We start from the raw sequence: 22,512 nt of genomic DNA, 5'->3' as shown, positions 1-22,512 counted from the left end.
AGGGATAGTTCACCCAAAAGCCATCATTTACTCAACATCATGTCGCTCCAAACCTGTATTGGCTGTATGTAACTTTGCTGATTTTCAATTTGCTTTATATTGTTGCCAGTACTATATGTAAATGAACAATGTTTACTCATTCTCCGTGTTACCTGGACCGAGAAATTCACATTTATTTGTCAGCAAATGTTGATCAGATGATGAGACTTTTGTCTGTACTTGTGCATTTTTGTATCCCCGCCCACAGACAGTTGGATTGACAGAGGGTTATTAACAAAACAGTTATGTATACGTACAATACTGTATATAAACAGTATATATATATATAGTACCTGTATACGTGACAGCGTTTTTCTTCGGGGGGTTGGATGGAACTGACAGAATGGCATCCAGTTAGAAATGTCGACTACAAACACAGAGTTTCTTCAGATTTTCCATTGTGCCATTCGCTCCGTATTTACGATTCTTCACAGCCTTTAGCCACTGCCTAAAACGCACTGAATCCTTCACTTGAATCCTTCACTTGAAAAAGGAACTTACTCCCGCTAAACGTTTACTCTTTGAATTCTTTCACCCGGCAACAATACAAGTCAACACTTTTATGACTAAAAGTTTGCTAAGAAGTATTTACTACTAAAGCAAGGTGGTATTAGACTCTGGTAAGCGTATCCACAGCATACTGGTGGAAGTAACCTTGGACGGCAACATGCCCAGTGCATTATGGGTGTTGAAGATTTCCTAACTATTAGACATAAGGGAAGACAACAGCCCTTTTTTCTCTGTTTTCTCTAGTCAGGTTGCACTGATTCAAATTTTTCGCCCTTTCTACTGTATAGGCAGCCAAATTTTATTGAAAGCCCATTTTGCCAGCAGTAAATGACTTTAATTTCTTCTGTGGAACATGAATAGAGAATTTCCTCTTATTTCCATTAACATACTTCCACTAGAGATATTTTGGCTAAATATTTCAGGCAAAAAAGCAAGTCTAATGTCAATAGTGTAGAGATGTATGAAGCACAACTCACACAGAAATCCCTTTCAAACCAAGTACCAAGCTTTCTGTTGGTCACAGAAAGTCCGAAATCCGCGATCGCGTTGATTTTTATCGAAATGACTGGAAAATTAGCTGAACATCTGTAAATGTGACTGCACCTTAAGTTGTCATTCCCTTTGAATTACTGGCTTTTTGCATCATTGACATCCTTTTTGTGTTCCACAAAAAAAAAAAAAAAAAAAACCCGAAGCCTGTATGGTTTGAAATAACTTGAGAGTAAATAAATAATGAATTTCCACTTTTTGGGTGAACTATCCCTTTAAGTACTTTTGGAAGAACAACTTCAGGCTATATATATATATATATATATATATATATATATATATATATATATATATATATATTTAAGAATAACAAGATATACTGTAGGCCTATATATCGTTTAAATGCGATATATATAAAATTTTGCGGAGGGAAATTGTGAAATCGCTTCTGCAATGCTCCCAGCTCTACCTCTTAATACTGTGATGTGATTTTTTTTTTTTTTACTCTTAACTATTTTTTTATTTATAGAACAAAAATAAATCTTTATTTAGCATTTGTGCCGTACCTTTCGGGAAGTGTTATCCTTACTCTAAAGCTAATGAAAACCTCTCTGGATAAAGCTTGAAAGATGTATTTTTGGTTTGGAAATAATATTCCCAGGAGAACCAAAAAGGAAATAAACACATTTGGGGGAAAAAAAAATCATACCAACATTCCTTTGCAATGGAAATTTATATCCTAAAATATAGACTTTTGGCAACATTGTTCTTTCCTTCATTGTTCAGCAGCTCTCTGAGCAAACAGTTCAGTCCAGCTCCCAGCACTCACGTCCTGGAATGCTCCGGTGGCGTCTGAGCTGCAGGCAGGGCGGTAAGAAATGGCACCTTCCAGTGATGGTCCTCATGAGAGTGTGGCCTGTGTCAGAAACATGACTCCTGGGACTCTGTGTCGTTCTGTATTGACAGTTTCTCCTGTTCAATGTGGTTTCCATTGTGAAGAACTGAATACCTGAAAGAAAAAAAGAAACCAGGAAACCGCTTCAATTACAGTGACACATATAAAAGCACCTCTACAAGCAGTCTCTCTACAAGCTTTTAGAAGAATTTTCAAGCAATGTGGAGAAATATAAACCACCTCACCTCATTTGACAGAAGAGCCATTGTTGGCCTTTTCACTAACATGAAAAAAGGTTCTTTAACAAGGGCAGAATCTTTACATCACCTACTACTGCTAATGGTGAGGGCCAAAAACAGCCCAGGTTTAAATATGATATCAAAATGTGGCTTTTATAGCTTTGAGGCCAACTATATGACAGAATTATCTTTTAGCACATGTGCACAATTACAATCTTGCTTACGTGACTTTTGTTCTTTTTCATATCATTTATTTATAAAGTTCTTTTAAACTACTCAGTAGACCCAAGTGCTGTACATAAAATGATACATATAATACACAATATAACAATACCATACATGCTAAAAGACCAGAGAAAACAAATAAGTCTTTAACCAACCTCTAAAAACAGAATAAGACGTAGAAGCTCGGACCACAATTATTTTTGTCCAATCAAATGCTTTCTAGAATGAGAATAAGCTCCCTTCCCTCATTACTGAACAGCAATGGCAAGTAGAAAATATATAATTATTGTTTAATTGTTTAAAAATGGAGACATGCCGTTCAACAGCTCTGATTCCTGTATCGCAATCAGTAAAGGGTTAGATTTCCAGGGAATGCAAAATGTATACCTTGAATGCAGTGTAAGACAGGCAAATGCATTAAAATGCAAGAACAGGAAGGTTACTGATGTTGATGGAACGTTACTGTAGTTTTTGCAAAGTTAAATCTGATATAAATTAAGTTCTGCAGCAAAGAAATCCTCTGAAAATCGTATGGATTTCAGCATCTTCAAAGGAATCATAACCCTCCAATATTTTTCAATGATTTAATAAAACAAAGATTATAGGAGTGTTTCACAAGAAAATACGATTTCAGCCTTTTTAAAAAAAGTACATTTAATTAAATGTGTTACTTGCCATTTCTTTGTAATTATTTGTAATATTTACTAGCAATTTCTGAGTGAAATTTTTTTCAAAAGAAATCATACACCAAATTGTTTTTAGTGTAGCCAGAAAAAAAACCTACACATACATTTGTGCATGATAGACCTCCGCTCCGTCTCTTGCTTTGTTAAATTACTGAGACAGAAAACATTGCCCCATGCGATTGCTCCTTTTCTGTCTGTAGCCGCACCAGCCATGAACCTCCTTTTCTTTAGAAAAAAAAAAAAAAATCATTACAATATCTATTTATAAACAAGCAAACTAAAGGCAATTACTGCAGAGCAACTGGGCATGAAATTTACCTTAACAAAAGGAAACCGCACAAAAGAAAAACCTCTCAAAAACTCAACAATTCCGGGATTTTGAAAGGAAACATGCGTCAGCTTTTCAATGAAGCAGAACCCAAAATTACTGCCACATTGCCACTGTCTAACTATACTGTTCACTGAGAGACAGCTCTGCACAGCCCGAGCACAGACTGAGACATCTGTCAAATTAACATGATCTACTGCAAACATACTATACTCCCCAATACCCTTCAGTAATAATGTCTTGATCATGCTGGTACATCCAATCTAGACATTAGCTGGCCGGATTAGAGGCAGAGCTCCTTAATTTACATGAACATGAGCTTTGGGTCATACACACACACACACACACACACACACACAATTATGTGTGTCCGGGCATCAGGGAAATGCACTAAACAGAGCCCTGAAGACTGATGGGAGAGAAGGCAGTGGAGTATAGGGCTTGATTTAACCCTATTTTACTACATGCACTCCGAAATGTATTAATTACAACAATTTTTAACAGGAACTTATTTACAGTAAATCTAGAGAGATAAAAGTTCCAGTTTATTTTTGACATAAACTGAAACTATAGATGATGTTGGAGGGCTGGTGTGAAATAAACACACTAGTTTCAGCCTTCTCCTGGGAAATCATTTAGAAACGTAAAGGCAACTGCAGTAGAAATATGCATTTTCATCTTTCATCTTTCTGTGAAGGCAAACAAACATCATGACTTTAATTAAATACTTTCCAGTAGGAATTTTTGTATTTTTTTAAAAATTGCTTTAAATAAATGCTTCAATTTTAATTAATTAAAGTAATTTATTCCTGCGATGGCAAAGCTGAATTTTCAGCATCATTACTCCAGTCTTCAGTGTCACACGATCCTTCAGAAATCATAATATGTTGATTTGGTGCTCAAGAAACATTTCTTATTATTATCAGTGTTGAAAACAGCCGTGTGTTATGGGTTGGTTGCCTAATAAACAGCCTTTAATGACAAACGCTCAGGAGAACAGAGAGATACAACCGAACAATCACAAACAAGAACGGACAAAGAACTAAGGAGAACTCAGGGCTATAATACAAGGAACAAACAAAAGGAACGTGTTTGTTTAAAAGCAGAGGGTCTGTTCTTTCTTTTGATATATTGCATGTTCAGATATTCATACAAACAAATATTTTGAGGGCCATGAACATTTTGTGAAAATGATTAAAAAAAACTGGTAACTTAAAAAAAACCCTAATAATAACATTAATATAACGTGTTTAAATATTCAGTTAAACACACAAATACAAGCAGACTAACAATCGTCTAGAGATAAATGTTTTAATAAACCACAACTTAATATACCATGTGGTGCCACTTATGAGAATAAACATTAAATATATTTTAGTAATCTTTTCATGTATATTCATACACAATGGCATTCAAAAGTGGCATCCCGATAGTGTTAAGAAAAGCAAACGTGACATAAAAACGCAATCGTAACCATGCCATTTTAGCTTGTTTTTGAGCTCTTTCTATATTTACTCTTCCATCGTAAATCGATGCGTATGGTCGTCTGCTAGTTATTTTAGTCGATAAAGTTTTAAATATGGATATTTTTCTTACACGAACGCATCGCTTTGCTTCAGAAGGCCTTTATTAATCCCCAAAGCTGTGTAGATTACTTTTATCATGGATAGATGCACTTTGATGGACTTCAAAACATAAACGGTCATTCACTGCCATTATAAAGCTTGGAAGAGCCAGGACATTCTTTAATATAACTCTGATTGTATTCATCTGAAAGAAGAATGTCATATACATCTATGGCTTGAGGGTGAGTAAATCATGGGGTAATTTTCATTTTTGATTGAACTATCCCTTTAAGTGATGAAAACTCCAAAATATATTCGTTTACAAATCATGCACTATGGTAAAAAGTGTTTTGAGGTCATAACATTATTGTGGAAGGAGCTGGGTGAAAACATCTTTATTAATTCATAATCTGCCCCTGTAATTGTGTATTGTGTATTAAAAGTGCTTGATGTTTTTCTGCCTCTAGTGTTCATTTTGGTTGGAAACTGCAGGGATATGTACGTATTGGTACGTATTTAGCGTTTTGCAAAAAAAGTTTTTCCAATGAGCCTGTGTTGAAAAATTCCATGTTTGGCAGGGAAAGAGTTCATTTTCGATACTAGCATTTAAATGATATGCGTTTGAAATATGATTTCATAGCTGTTAAAATCACTCCATTACAACAAACCACATGTTTCTTTGTTTGTGCCATCTGCAAATGCCACTCTTGCCGTACTTTATAGAGCAATAAATTATCTAATAAATATATGCATGCTGTTTGCATTCTTTTAAATTACTTTAAAGCATTATTTGTATATTAAATAGGAAACACAAAGTTCTCAGTCACCGAGCCACGGGGTTTGCACCTAGACTCTGGATCAGGATTTTCAATGTGATCACCGAACGTGACAGACAACTCGCAGGTCCAGGCAGTCTTGCTGCAGCGATGACGTTCCAGGCATCTGCGTTTCTCCATGGTCACTGACGTATGAAATTGGCAGCAGCTTACCTAAAATGCCTACAAATTCAGATCTGAGCTGCAGCATAACTCAGTCCTCACGGAGAGCAGAGAAACCGGAGTAACCACAGCAACCAGAGCAAAGAAATGACCAACCAACAGTGGCAAAATATGTTCAAGTTCATCACAAATACAGGATTGTTTGACATTGATAATGGGAACGATCCCGCCAATGTTTCCTGTAAGCTTCACGCGTGAAGGGTCACACGCTTCTGATGTTGCTGCAGCCCAGACACAAAATGCTAGACTCAGAATGAAATGTGTGAGAGAAAAAACAATTAATTTCCTGAACGAATGGTTGCGGCATTTCAACTGAAGTCCATTTCCATGTCCATTGATTTTCAGTACGGAACTGAAGCTGTCAGAAATGTTGTACGTGGAAATATGCAGCTCTGATTAATTTGCAAGATAAGTGTCGCATCCTAGAACAGAAGTTCGTAGCGGCAATAAAACAGAACAGCCTAATGATAAATAGCAAAATTAATAAAGGAACTGCTCCACATTAGATTCATTTTCTATTTCTAAAAAGTAGGATTGGGCTGATCAATCTTGAAATGTCAATACTTCTGATACTGATGTATATAAGCAGGATGTGATTTTATAATGATTTCAATGTAACATTAATGCATATATACCACTCAAAAGTTTGGGGTCAGTGTTTTTTTGTACAGAAATTAACAATTGTATTCATCAAGGACACATTAAATTGACCAAAAGTGACAATAAAGATGTATAATGTTACAAAATATTTCTATTTCAAATAAATGCTGTTGTTTTAACTTTCAGAGAATCCTGAAAAAAAAAAAATGTATCACGGTTTCCATCAAAAAATATTAAGCAGCACAACTGTTTTCAACATTGATGATAATAAGAAATGAGCAGCAAATCATCATAATAGAATGATTTCTGAAGGATCATGTGACACTGAAGACTAGAGGAATGACGCTGAAAATTCAGCTTTGTATCACAGGAATAAATTACTTTTCAAGTCATATTAAATGGCAATGATATTTCACAATATTTTTTACTGTACTTTTAAGCTTTTGTACTTTTGGTGAGCATAAGAGAAAAAACATTTCTTCCCCAAACTTTTCAAAGGTAGTATATTTAAGAGTGAAAACTCTGACTTTGTGGTCAATTTGTTGCAAAGGAGTAGAATCATCTCTCCTTTCGCTCACCTGAACATCATCAGAAATACTGAAAAGATCAAGCAGTCAGTCAGTTATTGTCAGTATTTCTGCCTTGACAGTACTTGGTAACAGATCAAAATGAAGTGTTATCGCCCATTCCCACCAAGAAATAGATTTTGCTTAGCAAGAACAAAGGGAATATTTGTCCTGACTGCCCACTGTAAATCTACAACTGAGAGAGAGAGGGATAGAGGGCAGAGAGGAGAGAAGGAGGGAGAGAGATTTGTTCATTATCACTTCTATTCCACAGTTTCCTGACATCATTAAAGTCAGAACGCTCTGTCTAGCTGTGCAAGTCACAGTCGCACCACTCCATGGCCATCTGGAGTGCAGAAAAGCAAAAAAAGCAATGCCTGAAATACTGTAGTGGCGAAGAAATGATAATCTCTGCTTCATTTAAAACTTCATAAAACGCCTTATAATCAGCGCTAAAAGTAAACTGTGGCATCTTTTTATAAATTATTTTATTCATTATATTGTTATTTCGTTTTTATATTATTTTTTGTTATGCCTCATACTGGGTTTTAATGAATTTAACAGACACACAAACTAGTACTTTTCCATCCTTCGATGTAAATTATATTTTATTACAACCTGCCAGTATTAGGAAAGACACATCTACTGATTTATTTAGTACCATGGGATAATTCAATGTTTATGCTTCTGTTTATTCCTAATTTAGTCTGTCATTTTGTGTCTGGCGCCATACTGAAGGGAGGGGTTGTGTCGGGCACATCATTTTGTTTCTATCATTACTGTGAAAAAATAGCAAAAAAAAATAATCATATGTTACATTTTTAAATGCAGGTGATTGGTGACTAATGCTAGATATTTTGGTCTGAAATCAAAGCTGAAATATGAGTGCAAATATTGGCACAAAACCCAGAAACATGAAAGTTTAATTTGACTGCTGATACAATAGGTTAAAATCCACTATTGTCAGAATCTTAACAGTTCAACAGAGCACCGAATAAAATAAATGCTTCCAAAAAATAACAGGACTGAATCGCCACAATATCATTATAAGCAAAGAGCTGAAAGGCAAACTATTCTTCCATTTACCACACATACATCTCATGCAGCTGTTGATAACAGAAGACTCATTTAATTGGAGCCCTAAAGCCTGTTTATCAAGCCCTCTTATCTGATAAACTGACCTCTTAGTGATGCAGTTTGTGACATGCTCACTGTCATTTGAGTTTGAGAGAGGAGGCAAACCAGGGAAATCTCTCCTAGCTGAACTGTTTAGGATTAACCAGTAAAGGCAGGGCAAGATAACTTTCTTTGGTGTCTGATACCATCTGCAATTCCAGGCCACTTCACAAGAAGAGTGGCTAGGCAATATATTACAAACTTATCTATTCAGACATATTCCAGTTCGCATCAGGTCAGACAGGGCGCCGCAAAATGAGTCCAATCTCATCTCAGTGCCTGACGCATCGCAGCTCTCATTCAGTGTCAGACTAACAGGCCTTGACAGTCCTTGACAGCGAAACACTACTCACTAGTACTTTTATGACTTCTTGATGTGAACTGGAAACATGTTACCATGCTTTTATCATTTATTTACACTACCATTTTGGGGGCAGCAAAGAATGAATACTTTTATTCTGCAAGGATGCATTAAACTGATCAAAAGTGACAGTAAAGACATTTATAATGTTACATAATCTATCTATCTATCTATCTATCTATCTATCTATCTATCTATCTATCTATCTATCTATCTATCTATCTATCTATCTAACTATTTATAATATAATTAAATACCGTGCATCATTCATAATCAAACTGTATTTCTTAAATTATTCAAAATTTTGTTTAATTATATGTATTTAGAATACATATAATGCTTGCATGAAATTAGCTTATGGAATCGAGACAAAGGATACAACAGATAATTGTGGAAATTATATTGTGGTGGAAATACTTATGACTGAATTTTCCAGAGGTGCAGGTATGTCCACAGACACCCTTACATATGGTCTCTTTGAATAACATAACTAATAAAAATGGCATAATACTGTGTTTTCAGTGATTTCTCTATGAGTGTTAACTGAATGAATCTGCACTCGATATCATTGACTAGGCTCAGTCTGAGTCACTTCCACTGTTCAGGGAGCACAACTACAATGAGCACTTTCAAAGGAAAAAACTAGTCAATAGATTTGTCTAAAAGTCTGCAAAAGATATTGATGACCACCAAGAAAAATAAGTGTGGTAAGTCAGACGGCCCCTTCTAGTCTAAATGGGGATTTCTGTCATTTACTGTATGCCTTAAGTCAAATGTCTCTGGCTACGTGACTTTAGACCTTCACTGTCAGCCAGATGGTAATGTCAATCCACGGCAGATCATGCCATGTCCTCATGCTGGCACGTATATGTGTGTGTTTGTCTTCCTAGAACTGTCTGAGGCTTTTCAAACACACGCTCACAGATAGAAGACCTGATTACTGTGGAGTTGAGTGGCACCAGAACAGGACCATGCCCTGATTGTTTTCTGAAAGAAATAAGACACAGATATGGTGTGGAGGAGGCTGGCGGCAGGATTGAGAATGAGACAGACAGAAAGTTATGAAAAAATGAGAGGAAAACAAAAGAAGGAAGGACAAATGCACTTATAGGAGATAAAATAATCCTACAAGGAAAGTAAAATCTGAATGCATCTGCACCAAAAGGAAAATGAATAAACATGATATATCCCTAAATGAAAACTTAAATCAGAATTAGGGGACTGAAAATATCATTAGCTCAGTGTAAAAACAGTAGAAGTCACCATGACAGAAAATCAAACTTGTGTGTGCATCAGTCAGAACTTAGTGAATGACTCTTTACTCTTTATACTCTTTACACTCTTTACACAGGATTATCCAGAAAGCCTAAAAGGCAACTGCACCAGGTTAGACCAGCGACTAGCGCATGAATAATGGAAATAGCTAGACTAGTCTGTTATCAGTGAGGAAAGCCCTGTAAGATAGCAGCTGGTGTGTACCTGCCTGTACCGTCTCAGGTAGCGGCTTATTCTTAGCATTCATAATTCAAAATCAACAACACAAATGGGTAACACTTTATTTTGATGATCCCTTTCGAACATTCTGTTGACTATAAGTAACTTCGCAACTACATGTCAACTAACTCTCATTAGAATATTAGACTGTCTGCATAATATCTTCAAAATCTTTATCGTGATGTTCCTCCAAAAGACACTCTGACTATAAGTAACTTTGCAACTACATGTCAACTTATTCTAACCCTACCAGTGAATACTCTCTAATGAGAGTTAGTTTGACCAACTAGTCAACAGAATGTGTTAAAGGGACCATTAAAATAAAGTGAAACCCATAAATGTTTGTTTTGCATTTGTAACAATTTCAACCTATGAATCACTCACTCTTCAAATGTTTACAAGGAATTTTTTTCTTCTTTCGTTCTTTATCCGATCTTTTATCCTGTGTTTATCCCTTTTTTTTTGCATGACAGGTTTAATTATTTTATCACTCAGCCCTAAATGTTTCTTATGATTCATTCAAGTTCTTAAACAAATACTATATAGATAATTTCAAGACCATCACTATTGGAAAATAAATCACTAATGCGATCTCTTCAATACCTTAATTTTTCTCATAGATAGCAATGACATTAAATGGAGCAAAAATTCAAAGTCTCCTGCTTCTTGTATTTTTCTCTCCAGAAAAAAATGTGACGCACTTCAGATGTCGCAACAATGTCTGTGCTTAAATACAGTTCTCATCAGTTGTTGGATTTTAGTTATATTCCAGGAATTATGATTCCAGTTCACAGCCTTTCTATTCCTGTCCAGTTCAATCTTTCACAAAAAAGAAAATCTGAAAAATAAATGAAGTGACTCATTTAAAAAAAAAAAAAAAAAATCTTTACATGACATGCTTAATTTCTAGGAAGTGTTCATGTTCTAACCATCAGTCAAGGATCATTTAGATTCTGTATTATATACGGTATTTCTTTCATCTGAATGCCAGTCTTCTTCTTACACAAAAGCCAGTGATGGAGATGACAAAATTGCTTGCCATTTTTTACAGCGATTTTCATGTATTTAAAGCAATAATACATGAAAGCAGCAAAAATAATCCCACAGTATATTAATCCTTTGCTATAACGAGAATCAAAAGGCCTTTGTGCTTTATGACTGAATCAATTAATAAGATGACCTTAAGACATTTCCCAAAAGATAGGCTTGGGAATTTGGGAGACATTTTAGACCATCATATCCATTTATCACACACACATCTCATGCAGCTGTTGATAACAGAAGACTTGTTTAATTGGATTTTTAGTTATTTTAAATGCATGCCTTCATAGATATCCCTTTAAGCTAAATTAATCTTGATGAATGTACAGTATTTTTGAAGCTCAATTTCAGTGGCATGAGCTGGTCTAATAAATACCAGAGCACAGGAAGACAGTATTAAATACATAATGTTATTAAATGCATGAATGTTTGATGATCATGTACGCTGACACTGCCTCTTCTTCACTCGTTTTAGCACTCCCTACCGTATAACAGTGAATTTACATTACATATTTACGTTTTACATCTGTGCCCGGAGGGTAAAATAAACTCAGAGAGTACTGTATGCAAAATGTATATTTTAAAAAGTCCTCAGTCACTATAAACAGACCGTGAAGTTAAATGGCAGATGGCGTGATCACAAGAAATGCAATTAGAAGAAAAATAGTGGTTTACGAGAGCAAAAGAGCAAAAGAGGAGAATAATGCACCTTTTGGAAAACAAAACAAATCACCAACATTAAAAGTTTGGCTGAAATTCCCTCAGCTGTGAAAAATACTGCTGGACGAAAACAAGGAATGCTGAGCATGGCTGGACTCGAAGTGCCCCATTATTCTCATGCAATGATTGCTGTTACATAACTTATAAGAGCTAATAATAGAGCTACCTCTTTGTTTTTACTTTATGACCTGATATAGAAACAGCACTCAACCACAAAAACTCCTCTCGGTTTATCAGGGTTCGCCCCATTCTGCTTGAGTTAATGCACTCAGTGGGGATTCACAGCGCTGAGCATTTTCCTGAAGTCTCCTTTTAACTGCAGAGATTTGACAACACCCTGAGCAGTTTACTGTGAACAATCCTAATGCTCACCACATTGATCCACTCAAAACTGATTTGTTAGCATTAGTAAACAAAAGGGAAATTTTCATAAACACAGGAGGCGATTTTTGACAGATATGACTTTTAAAAGCAGCTCTTGAGTATGTTACCTTAGGGGAGATTGCGTTAAGCTGTTCAGGGGTCAGATTTACTAACAGCTTGCGCCAGCGCAAACCCTCTTCTGGAATTAAAAACTACTGTCAGGATTTACTAAAGACACGCAGTGAAAAATTAACGCTGAAAATGCGTGGACGGTTATTTTTGCGGCTGACTTTATTGCATTTGCAGGAGTTTCTCTTTCACCGGTGGACACTCTGTAATAGTGCCACGCTACAGTAAATGCTCAGCCTTTTTTAAAGCCCACTTAGAGAGAAGTAACTAATTAGAGAGCACCAACTAAACTTTTCTGCAGAAAATGTGAATGGCACTCGCAAAACTCAGCTAGAGTATTGCTGATGTGTCCGGAGTGGCTGTTAGGCTGTTCTGAGGTGAGAAAAAAACACAAATATAAATAAAAAAGGAAACAAACTAATTAAGAAACAAAGGTACAAACGGATTAAGTACTTAAATAAACGAATTGCATGAAAAAAGAAATAAACAGGTGGAGCTGCTCAGTGAGGGAGCGAGATGCTGATAGTTCAGTGCATATGGCAGTACCATTCAAAGAGCTATGATGACCATGATGCTTATAGCTCTGTAAATGGCGCTGCTATCTGCACCACACAAGTTCTTCCTGACCCTCTTCCTGTGGGTCTTTGCTGTGTCTTGGGTGCACAATAAATCCACTAACAGCCATGAAATTAACACAAATCAAATATGGTACACCAGGATTACATTTGGCTTTAAAGAGCAATGGTGTAACAATCAGCTCCTTTGTGCTACACTATTCCAAGCTGAGAGTGTGGAAATGAAAAATTGCAATCCCAGAGTTATGAGTACTCTATCCATGTACACCCACTCAATGGCTCCCAAAATTCACACTTTAATCCAGCTGTTTACAGACGCAAACGCACCGAGCCGAGTGACATAATTTTCTCAAGTAGAATAATATTCCTGCCAGAAGCCACTCTCACTGAGCTTGTATTTAAATAAATGAAACATTAAATAATCAAATAATTTGAGGTCTCTTACCACTGTGTAAATATATATATGTTCTATCAGGCAAATCCAATTATTTTAAAAGAAATACCACACACTGTTGAAAGTCATTGTGGAGCGACGGTGAAGGCATTTTCCCTGTTTAAACAAGCGTGACATGTTTCAAGATTAGTTAAACCAGGCTTGAACATATGAGTGTATCTCATGTAACATAGCAAAGCAAAATTAAGCACAAATAAGATCCTGTCATTTATGCTGATTTAAATAAAATAAAATAAAAAAAGAAATGGCCTTAGATGTTGGTGCATTGTAATTACATTTAAAATAGGCTACATGCATTTAATTAATATTACACTGTTAATTTCACCCCTACCTGTAACTCAACACTTACTGTACCCCAAAACCTCTATAACCTCTAACCCCTTGAATCCTAAACCTAACCATACATCAAACTTATTAGCAGTAAACATGGGAATTTTCTTTAAACAAAATCTAATTTATTATTTTTGGAAAATGGAAAAGAAAAAATGGCTATATATCTCAAAGATGTCTCAAAAGAAGCTGCAGTGCTGTAATTGCAGTACTTATACTGTGTTCTGAGCACTGAGTAAAATCATGTGCTCTCAGTTTTTTTTTTTCTTGACCTCAAAGAAACGTAGAGCTCTTGCTGCCTCCACTTAATTACTAGGGCACTTGATAAAAGCCACTGCTCCTCTCCAGTCAAGAGAACAAATACACGGATACATTTCACGGTCAAAGCTGCCTTTATATAATAATATATGTAAGGGATAATGTATAGCGAGGCGGTTGTTATAGCGAATAATAACCCCGACAGGCTGAACGGGACCCCGACGCGAAGCGGAGGGGTCTTGAATCAGCCTGAAGGGGCTTTACATGGCTACCTACAAAATAAATCAATAATTTGACACAAAATATTGATTTAAAAAGGAGTTTATTGATTTAAAAACGATTGTATTGCTTCCGCTAAAGAAAATAGTCCATTCCGCGTCCATAGCAACGCTCTGTTTTTCATGGCAACGGTGTGTTATCAAGAAATAACAGACCGCATTCTACATTGGAATTCAACCAAGCCATGTAATATATACTGTATATATATATATGAAGAGTTCAGATGCAAAAGCCTCTAAGTGCCATCTGAGATTTTCTTCTAGAATAATCATTTTTATCAAGCTCGTATATTTAAGTTCAATAATTTCACTTAAATGGCAATGCAAATTACCTATTAATTGTCATTTAAGTGAAATTACTTAACTTAAATATACAAGCTTTATAAAAATGATCATTCTATAAGAAAATTTCAGATGGCACTTAGAGGCTTTTGCATCTGAATATATATATACATGCTCTTTTGCTGCTTAAGAAACTTTGGTAACACTTTATTTTACAGTTTTATTACACTTGTTACATATGTTACATGTACTTACCATAGTGATAACAGTAAATTATGCATAATTACATACAACTAACCCTCAACCAAATCCTAATCCTACCCTAACCTTATTGTAAGTGCATGTTGTTAAATAATATTACACAGTATACTTAAATATATAATTACACTAACAATGACACCTTAAAATAAAGTGTAACCGAAACTTTTTTTATTATTATCAAAGTTGAACACAGTTGTGCCGCTTAATATTTTTGAGGGATCCGTGATAAATGTTTTGTGATTCTCATTCCCAATTGTAATAAATATTATTACAATTTAAAATAACTGTTTTCTATTTGAATATAAATTATAATTTAACGGTATTCCTGTGATGGTAAAGCTGAATTTTCAGTATCATTACTCCAGTCTTCAGTGTCACATGATATTTCAGAAATCAATATGATGATTTGCTGCTCATGAAACATTTCTTATTATTATCAAAGTTGAACACAGTTGTGCTGTGTGGCGAGCAGGACGAGGCCGAGGGTCGTAGGAGAACGACGCAAGGGAGAACGACCGGTGCGACGCGCAGGTGGCGCTCATTATCATTCACGCCACCGGCCTCGCGACGTTTTCCCACGACCCTCGGCCTCGTCCTGCTCGCCACGTGCTGCTTAATATTTTTGTGTTCAAAATGTAACCGTGATACATTTTTAGTGATTATGTGATGAATAGAAAGTTTGAAAGAACAGTATTTATTTGATTATAAATCTTTTGAAACATTATGTCTTTACTGTCACTTTTGATCAATTTTAATGAGTCTTTGCAACAACAAATAAAAGTTGTTTCAAAGAAAAAAACGGAAAAAAAAAACGAAATAGCTGAATAACTGGTTACTACAAAATGCATTTACCTGGTTACTACACAGATTATGAAGGTTATGACTGTATGCTGTTTTTGTTTTTTTGTTTTGGGGGGGGGGGGGGGGGTGCATTGTGCCTGCCCTATAAAAAAAATATACCAAAATGTATTTGAATACATTTATTTTATGCTAAGTATACTACAAATAGTATAGTAACAGTAACATATTCATGTACTTAATAGTAACATATTCATGTACTTAATATAAATACCCTGCAATTGTACTTTTGGTACTAAATTGATATACTTAAAGTCAGCTAAATTGGAACAACTAATTTTGTACTTAATGCACTTTAGTTATCCACAAATAGTGCTGAGGTCCAACTAAAGATATACTTAAGTATATTTGATTGTGTATAGTGGAACTATTGCAGGTATACTTTAGGTACACTTCAATTATGTTGCATTAAAGACTGATATTATACAGTGATCATATGATATTTTACGCTTAATATTCTGTAATAAATCTGTAAGTCTCAAGTGATATGTCAGTAAATATGTTAATGGATTTGTAATATTCATAGTATGAAATAAATTTATTTTAAATATATTTTGGTATATTTTCACTAGGGTGAAAGCAGCATGTAATCAAAAAGCAGGAAAAGAGCCAAAGGTCCGATCTTTGTGAACCTAACAGGACTTTATAACATTAGGACCAAAGTGAGAGAATGAAATCTGACTAAAAATTGTAATACTGTAATAAGTCCACTGTAATAAGCCATCTGCCCTGCCAAACGTCTTATTAGAAGCAATGGTCTATCGGCTCTGGTTATGATCCTTTGTTTTCAATAACCTGGGCCGTTTGGCCATTGATTTGCTATAATAACAGTCAAATTACCAGAAGCTCAAGGCTGTGAACGTTTCATAGCTCTGGATACATCAGCCCAGACAATTAGAAGAATATTGATGTCTGATGTGGGTTCACTCATGGCCCTGCACGACGCTCCTCTGAGGTACGTTTGTGCATGTCACATTGAACAAAGTCTGTTCCACCGGTACAGGGAGATAATCATTCACTCTCAATGCTGAATAATAATGTTCTCTTATGCTAACACAGAACTAGCTGCCCCTGACATCCTGTTTAAATGCTGCATTCTCAATTTATCGCACCTATTGATCTTTAGAAACTTGTGATCTGAGAAGAAAGCCTCAAAACTTTCTGAGCTGATGAGACATCAACACTGCAAGTAAACATGAGTGAAACTGCAATTATTGGCAAAAGATGATTTAGCGAGACCCGTGTTAGAGGAGTGCGGTCCTCACATGGTTCAACCACGAGCGTGTGCTCATTTGGAGGAAAGCCGGAGCCTGTCTCATGGAAACAAGCTATGAGCATATATGGCACCTCAATCATGATACTTAGATCTGTTTTTTAATGCTTTGATATAGAGGTGGGCGATATGAGTAAAGCAAGACAAGGCTGTACATCATTATATAGTTCTTTTTGTGCTGGAAACTGATGAAAAAATAGTTTGCTAACATTTTAACATATGGCTTAATTAGTTAACATCATGCAGTTCATGAATTAGGTATTATCAAATCAAATCAAATCAAGTATATTTGTATAGCGCTTTTCACAATACAGATTGTATCAAAGCAGCTTCACAGTATTAAAATAAAATAATACAACAAAGTTTGTTTCTAGTGGAATTTATTGATTGATAGAATAAAATTAAATATCCCCAAAATATCCCCAACTGAGCAAGCCAAAGGCAACAGTGGCAAGGAACCGAAAAAACTCCATCAAGCGGCCTAATGGTGTCCTAAAACTCCATCAGGTGACCTAATGGAGAAAAAAAAAACCTTGGGAGAACCCAGGCTCAGTCGGGGGCCAGTTCTCCTCTGGCATTTATGAACTAGAGGCCGGATTGTAGTTTGAAACTGTGAGATTAACAATATTATATGAATGCCTGGCTGAAAAGATGCGTCTTTAATCTAGTTTTAAACTGGGAGAGTGAGTCCGAGCAACGAACAGTATCAGGAAGACTATTCCAGAGTTTTGGAGCCAAATGTGAAAATGCTCTCCCTCCTTTGGTGGATCTGGATATCCTAGGTATGACCAAAAGCCTCGAATTTATTGATCTTAAAGAGCGCGATGGATTATAGGGTGATAGAAGATCCGTTAAATAGACTGGAGCTAAGCCGTTTAGGGCTTTATAAGTCAGTAGCAATACCTTGTAATTAATACGGAACTTTATAGGTAACCAATGTAGTGATGATAAAATCGGTGTTATATGATCATATTTTCTTGATCTAGTAAGAACTCTAGCGGCTGCATTTTGGACTAACTGTAACTTGTTTATTGAGGATGCAGGACAACCGGCTAATAAAGCATTACAGTAATCTAGTCTCGAGGTCATGAATGCATGAACTAACTTTTCTGCATCAGAAACTGATAGCATATTACGTAGCTTAGCAATGTTTCTAAGGTGGAAAAAGGCTGTTTTTGTAACATACGAAATATGATTTTCAAAAGACAGGTTACAATCGAGTATAACACCCAGGTCTTTTACTGTAGAGGATAAAGTAACAGGACATCCTACGATGTCAAAGTTGTATTGTGAGAGGTTCTGTGGGCGGTTTTTTGAACCGATAAGTATTACCTCTGTCTTGTCTGGATTTAATAATAGAAAATTACGCGTCATCCAATCTTTTATATCTTTAACACACTCTGTCAATTTGGATAATTTAGCGTTTTCATCCGGCCGTGATGAAATATATATTTGAGTGTCATCAGCATAACAATGGAAACTAATTCCATGTTTCCTTATAATATTTCCAAGTGGCAGCATATATATTGAGAATAATAGAGGGCCCAACACAGATCCCTGTGGCACTCCATAGTTTACTGGAATTATGATCGATTTTTCTCCATTTAAATTATTATAATATTATGAATAAAAAAAATAAAAAAACTATTTTAACAGCATTATTAATATAGGTTGGAGATAATTACATTCTATTTATTGTTCATTGTTAATTCAATTAAAATGTATTAAAGTGTATAAACACGTATTACAACTAAATATGTATTGTTCAAAAGTTTTAAGTCCCTTATCAGAAATGATACAGTCTGTAAAAAAAAACGCAGTAGAACTGTAATAATGTGAAATACGATTACAATTTAAAATAACTTTTTTCTATCTGAATATACTGTATATTAAAATGCAATTTACTCCTGTGATGCAACACTGTATTTCCAGCATCATTGTCACATGATCCTTCAGAAATCATTCTAATATGCTGATTTGGTGCTCAAGAAACATTAATTATCATTATCAGTGTTGAAAATTGTTGTGTTGCTTAATATAAAGTTCAAAAGAACAGCATTGATTTGAAATAGAAATCTATAGTAGCATTATAAATGTCTTTACTGTCATTTGATCCTTGAATAAAAAGTATTAATTTCTTAAAAAATATATATTTTTAATAAATGCTGTAAAAATATTGAGCAAGGTTACTTCATGATATCTAAAGCATTAAGTTATGTTAACAAATTTAAAGGGATGGTTCGGAGTAAAATCAACCTAGGGTCCTTTGCACCATGACCTCGAGCCAAACACCCCCCCCAGAAGCCTTTTTTCCTTTGGTCGAACATTATTAAAGTTAGAGCTTATTTAGAGGAATCAGCCGGATGACTTAGTGCAGGCGCTAATGGATCCTATGATGTATCTCGTAAATTACCCCACTAATAATGCCCAGAATGGTACCAAACTTCTACAGTAGTACAAATAGGTTCTGTACTCATAAAACAAGGCATTGGAAAGTTTGTAAGTACATCAGGAGTTTATTTAAATAACACTTGCCTGGCGGCTCATGTTACTGCTAATCCGGACGTCGAGGTCACTTCAGTGGTTTGGGAAAAGCCCGTAAAAGTCCTGGCAGAAAGCGATGCATAAGGATGTAGTGTAACAACGCCCAGTTCCAGGAAAGCACTAATATTTTTTTAGTAGTACCAGTTTGCAACAATTATTAGTTAACACTAAGTTGTTAACACTTCGGAAAAAATTATAATTCGTCGATACACTCGAACACGTAATAATGTTCAACCAAGGGAAAAAAGGCTTCTGGGGTGGTGTTTGGCTCGAGGTCATGGTGCAAAGGACCCTAGGTTGATTTCACTCCGAACCATCCCTTTAACCTTATTATAAAGTTCTATAAATGGTTTACAGATTTTTTTTTTTTTGTGAAAATCCAGTGAATTGAATATTTACAAATAAATGGTACTTCATCTCATTTGATTATTTAATCACGACTTGCTTTACAGCACGACGTCACATACATCAACAACATATGAAGCAGCCTCTATGGAAGACACTAGCACGCATTTCAGACGTGAATCATGGCAGAGTCGACGAAGAAAACGAAGAAAGCGTGGTTAGAAGAGTGCAGAGACGGCTCTGCGTGAGTGGTATTTACGACAGTAACGTTAAATATAAGTACTCCACAGCGACTCTAGGGGGCGCTGTTTGAGAAAACGGGCAACTGCATAGTGTGCCTTTAAAAACAAAAGACTAATAAACTGTATAGTGCTATGTCTGAAATCTGAGAAAAACTGCATATCATCTGAATTTTACAGTAATTCAGCCAGTTGTGATGTTGCTTCTTCATCACTCTCACGTGTAAATTGCATGAAGGAGACTTACACTGAAAGCAATGTACCCATAGCATATTTACTGCACTATAAACATGCTTAGCACAATCCGAGGTATCATTCAAGGTCTGATATCATTTGAGGTGTTATAAGGAGTTTGTTCAAACCCCTAACCCTCAGAGTGAATTCTATCAGAAGTGATGTTTACCTTTAGTAATTAATAGAGACTTTTTAAAAGAACACATTATTTCAACCTTTTGAAAGTATCATAAAGAACATGATAATTGGATTGCACGATATGATCCACCTGTGCAGGAGAATGAATGAATGAACCGCCGTTCACAGCGGCAGCGGCAAACAAAAAAAGCTGAATAATGAAAGCGTCACTATTGGCTCACTAAAGCATGAAGAAGTATCTAGCGCAGAATAAATCTGCATTTACAAATACATAAAGGACACACACAAATACACACACGCATTACAAACCATTAAGCATTTTAAATGGAGACGACAGATGCCATGCTGAAAGAATATGAGGGGAAGTCAGATGCTGAAAGAAACCTTGAAGTGATGGGAAAGAAAAGAGTGTGTGTGGAGTGTGAAAAGGACTCACTTGAGAACTCCCCACAAAGCACTAGACAGGAACAGGCCTAGTGTTGCAGAACCAGAGGAGCAGTTTGGAGACAGAGGAGCAGCCGCTGGAGGAGAGGAGGACAGGGGGCAGCAGAGGGCAGCAGGACACACGAAGGACAGAGAGGAAGAAACAGGAGGAGAGAACAGGGAACGCAGGTTATTTCCATCCGGATTGATTCATTGCATACTTTCAAACAACAAAAAATACCATAGGAGGGAGAATTAAAACTGCAAATAGAAGGTTTGAGGATTATATTGGCAATACAGACATTGATGCTTGTCTGTGTAAACTTTCTGACTTTTTGATTTGGAAAACATAAACATCTGAGTGAGAATTTGAACAGTCTGTCAAAGTACAGTAAGTCTACAATTCACAGGGGCCGTTCACACAGGACACATTCTCACATCAGTTTTATATGTAAATACACACACATGGATGTCTTTGACCATTATGCAAAAAATTATGAAAATTCAGCTTTGCATCACAGGAATAAATTACATTTTTTTAAAAAAATATATATTAAAATAGAAACCAGTTATTTTAAATTGTAATTATATTTAACAATATTACTGTTTTACTGTATTTTTAATCAAATAAATGCAGCTTTGGTGAGAATAACAGACTTCTCAAAAAACTTTTGAATAGTAACATAGCTTGAATGATACAGAACTAGTTACAAAGTAAATATTGGTATTGGGTTAGGGATTTAAAAAGTCCTAACCCCAAGTATGAGCTTACAAAAACAAGAATGAGAGATATTGAAAGAAAACACGGAGAAAGAGAGAGAAATATGTTATAATTAGAAAAATCTGTTTCACTGTAACAAAAGAAAGTGTTTTTCTTTGGGGTGTTGTAAATGATGCTGTATTCTAAGTTTATTAGCTGAGAAAGTGTAAGGTTATTGTAATAAATTAAGTAAAAAAAAAAAAAATATATATATAAAAAAAAATATATATATATATATATATAGAACAGACTATAAACAAACAACCAAAACACATGCAAGGCAATTTAGGTTGGGCATGACGGTGAACAAATTGGGACAGCTTTGATACATCACTATTTGCTACTCATGAAAAACAACTCAACAAGGTCAACTTGTGTCAATGCACACACACACACACACACACACACACACACACACACACACACGCACACACACACACACACACACACACACACACAAAACAAAAACGAGTGCTACTATATCCCTTAATAAGATATGAAAAACATTGGCATAAAGTTTATCCCACTTTATGCAAAGTAAACACCTCTCAATGAATGAGAACTTGACAGATTGCCATGGCTTTTATGTACCATGTAAACACAGCCCTTTTCCGGGTTTTAAGTAGGTGGCACTTAAAATACACAGTATCTATGGTTCCTCTTTGTTGGCTTCATAATAGGCCCATAACATAAATTACTCAAACACAGATGCTCATGACTCACTGTGCTGCCTCTAATAAAGGTTACGGATCAACATTCAATCCCCAAGCTGATGATAAGGACGCCATTCATATATGTGCGCGTTAAAGCAAACAGTGCTGACGCGTAGACTTATA

The 22,512-nt window shown here is 35.7% G+C and overlaps 1 protein-coding gene across 3 annotated transcripts in view; it reads right to left on the bottom strand.

Annotated features, from left to right (window-relative positions):
• Positions 1-1,466: 1,466 nt before the first annotated feature.
• The window catches only part of htr4 (5-hydroxytryptamine receptor 4), a 116,773-nt gene continuing 95,727 nt past the window's right edge, over positions 1,467-22,512 (bottom strand). The window contains exons 7-8 of one of the 3 annotated variants that reach the window (XM_084133173.1): positions 20,930-21,014; positions 1,467-2,047 (exon numbers count right to left, since the gene is read on the bottom strand). In XM_084133173.1, coding sequence (XP_083989299.1) covers positions 20,951-21,014 — 64 coding nt within the window. In that variant the 3' untranslated portion in view covers positions 1,467-2,047; positions 20,930-20,950. Of the gene's footprint in view, positions 2,048-3,183; positions 3,309-20,929; positions 21,015-22,512 lie in introns of those variants that run through there. The other 2 variants (XM_084133171.1, XM_084133172.1) reach the window with 2 other exon arrangements.

This window comes from Abramis brama (genome assembly GCF_963993115.1).
Source record: "Abramis brama genome assembly, chromosome: 13".
NCBI lineage: Eukaryota > Metazoa > Chordata > Actinopteri > Cypriniformes > Leuciscidae > Abramis > Abramis brama.
This window is presented reverse-complemented; position numbering and strand designations above follow the sequence as displayed.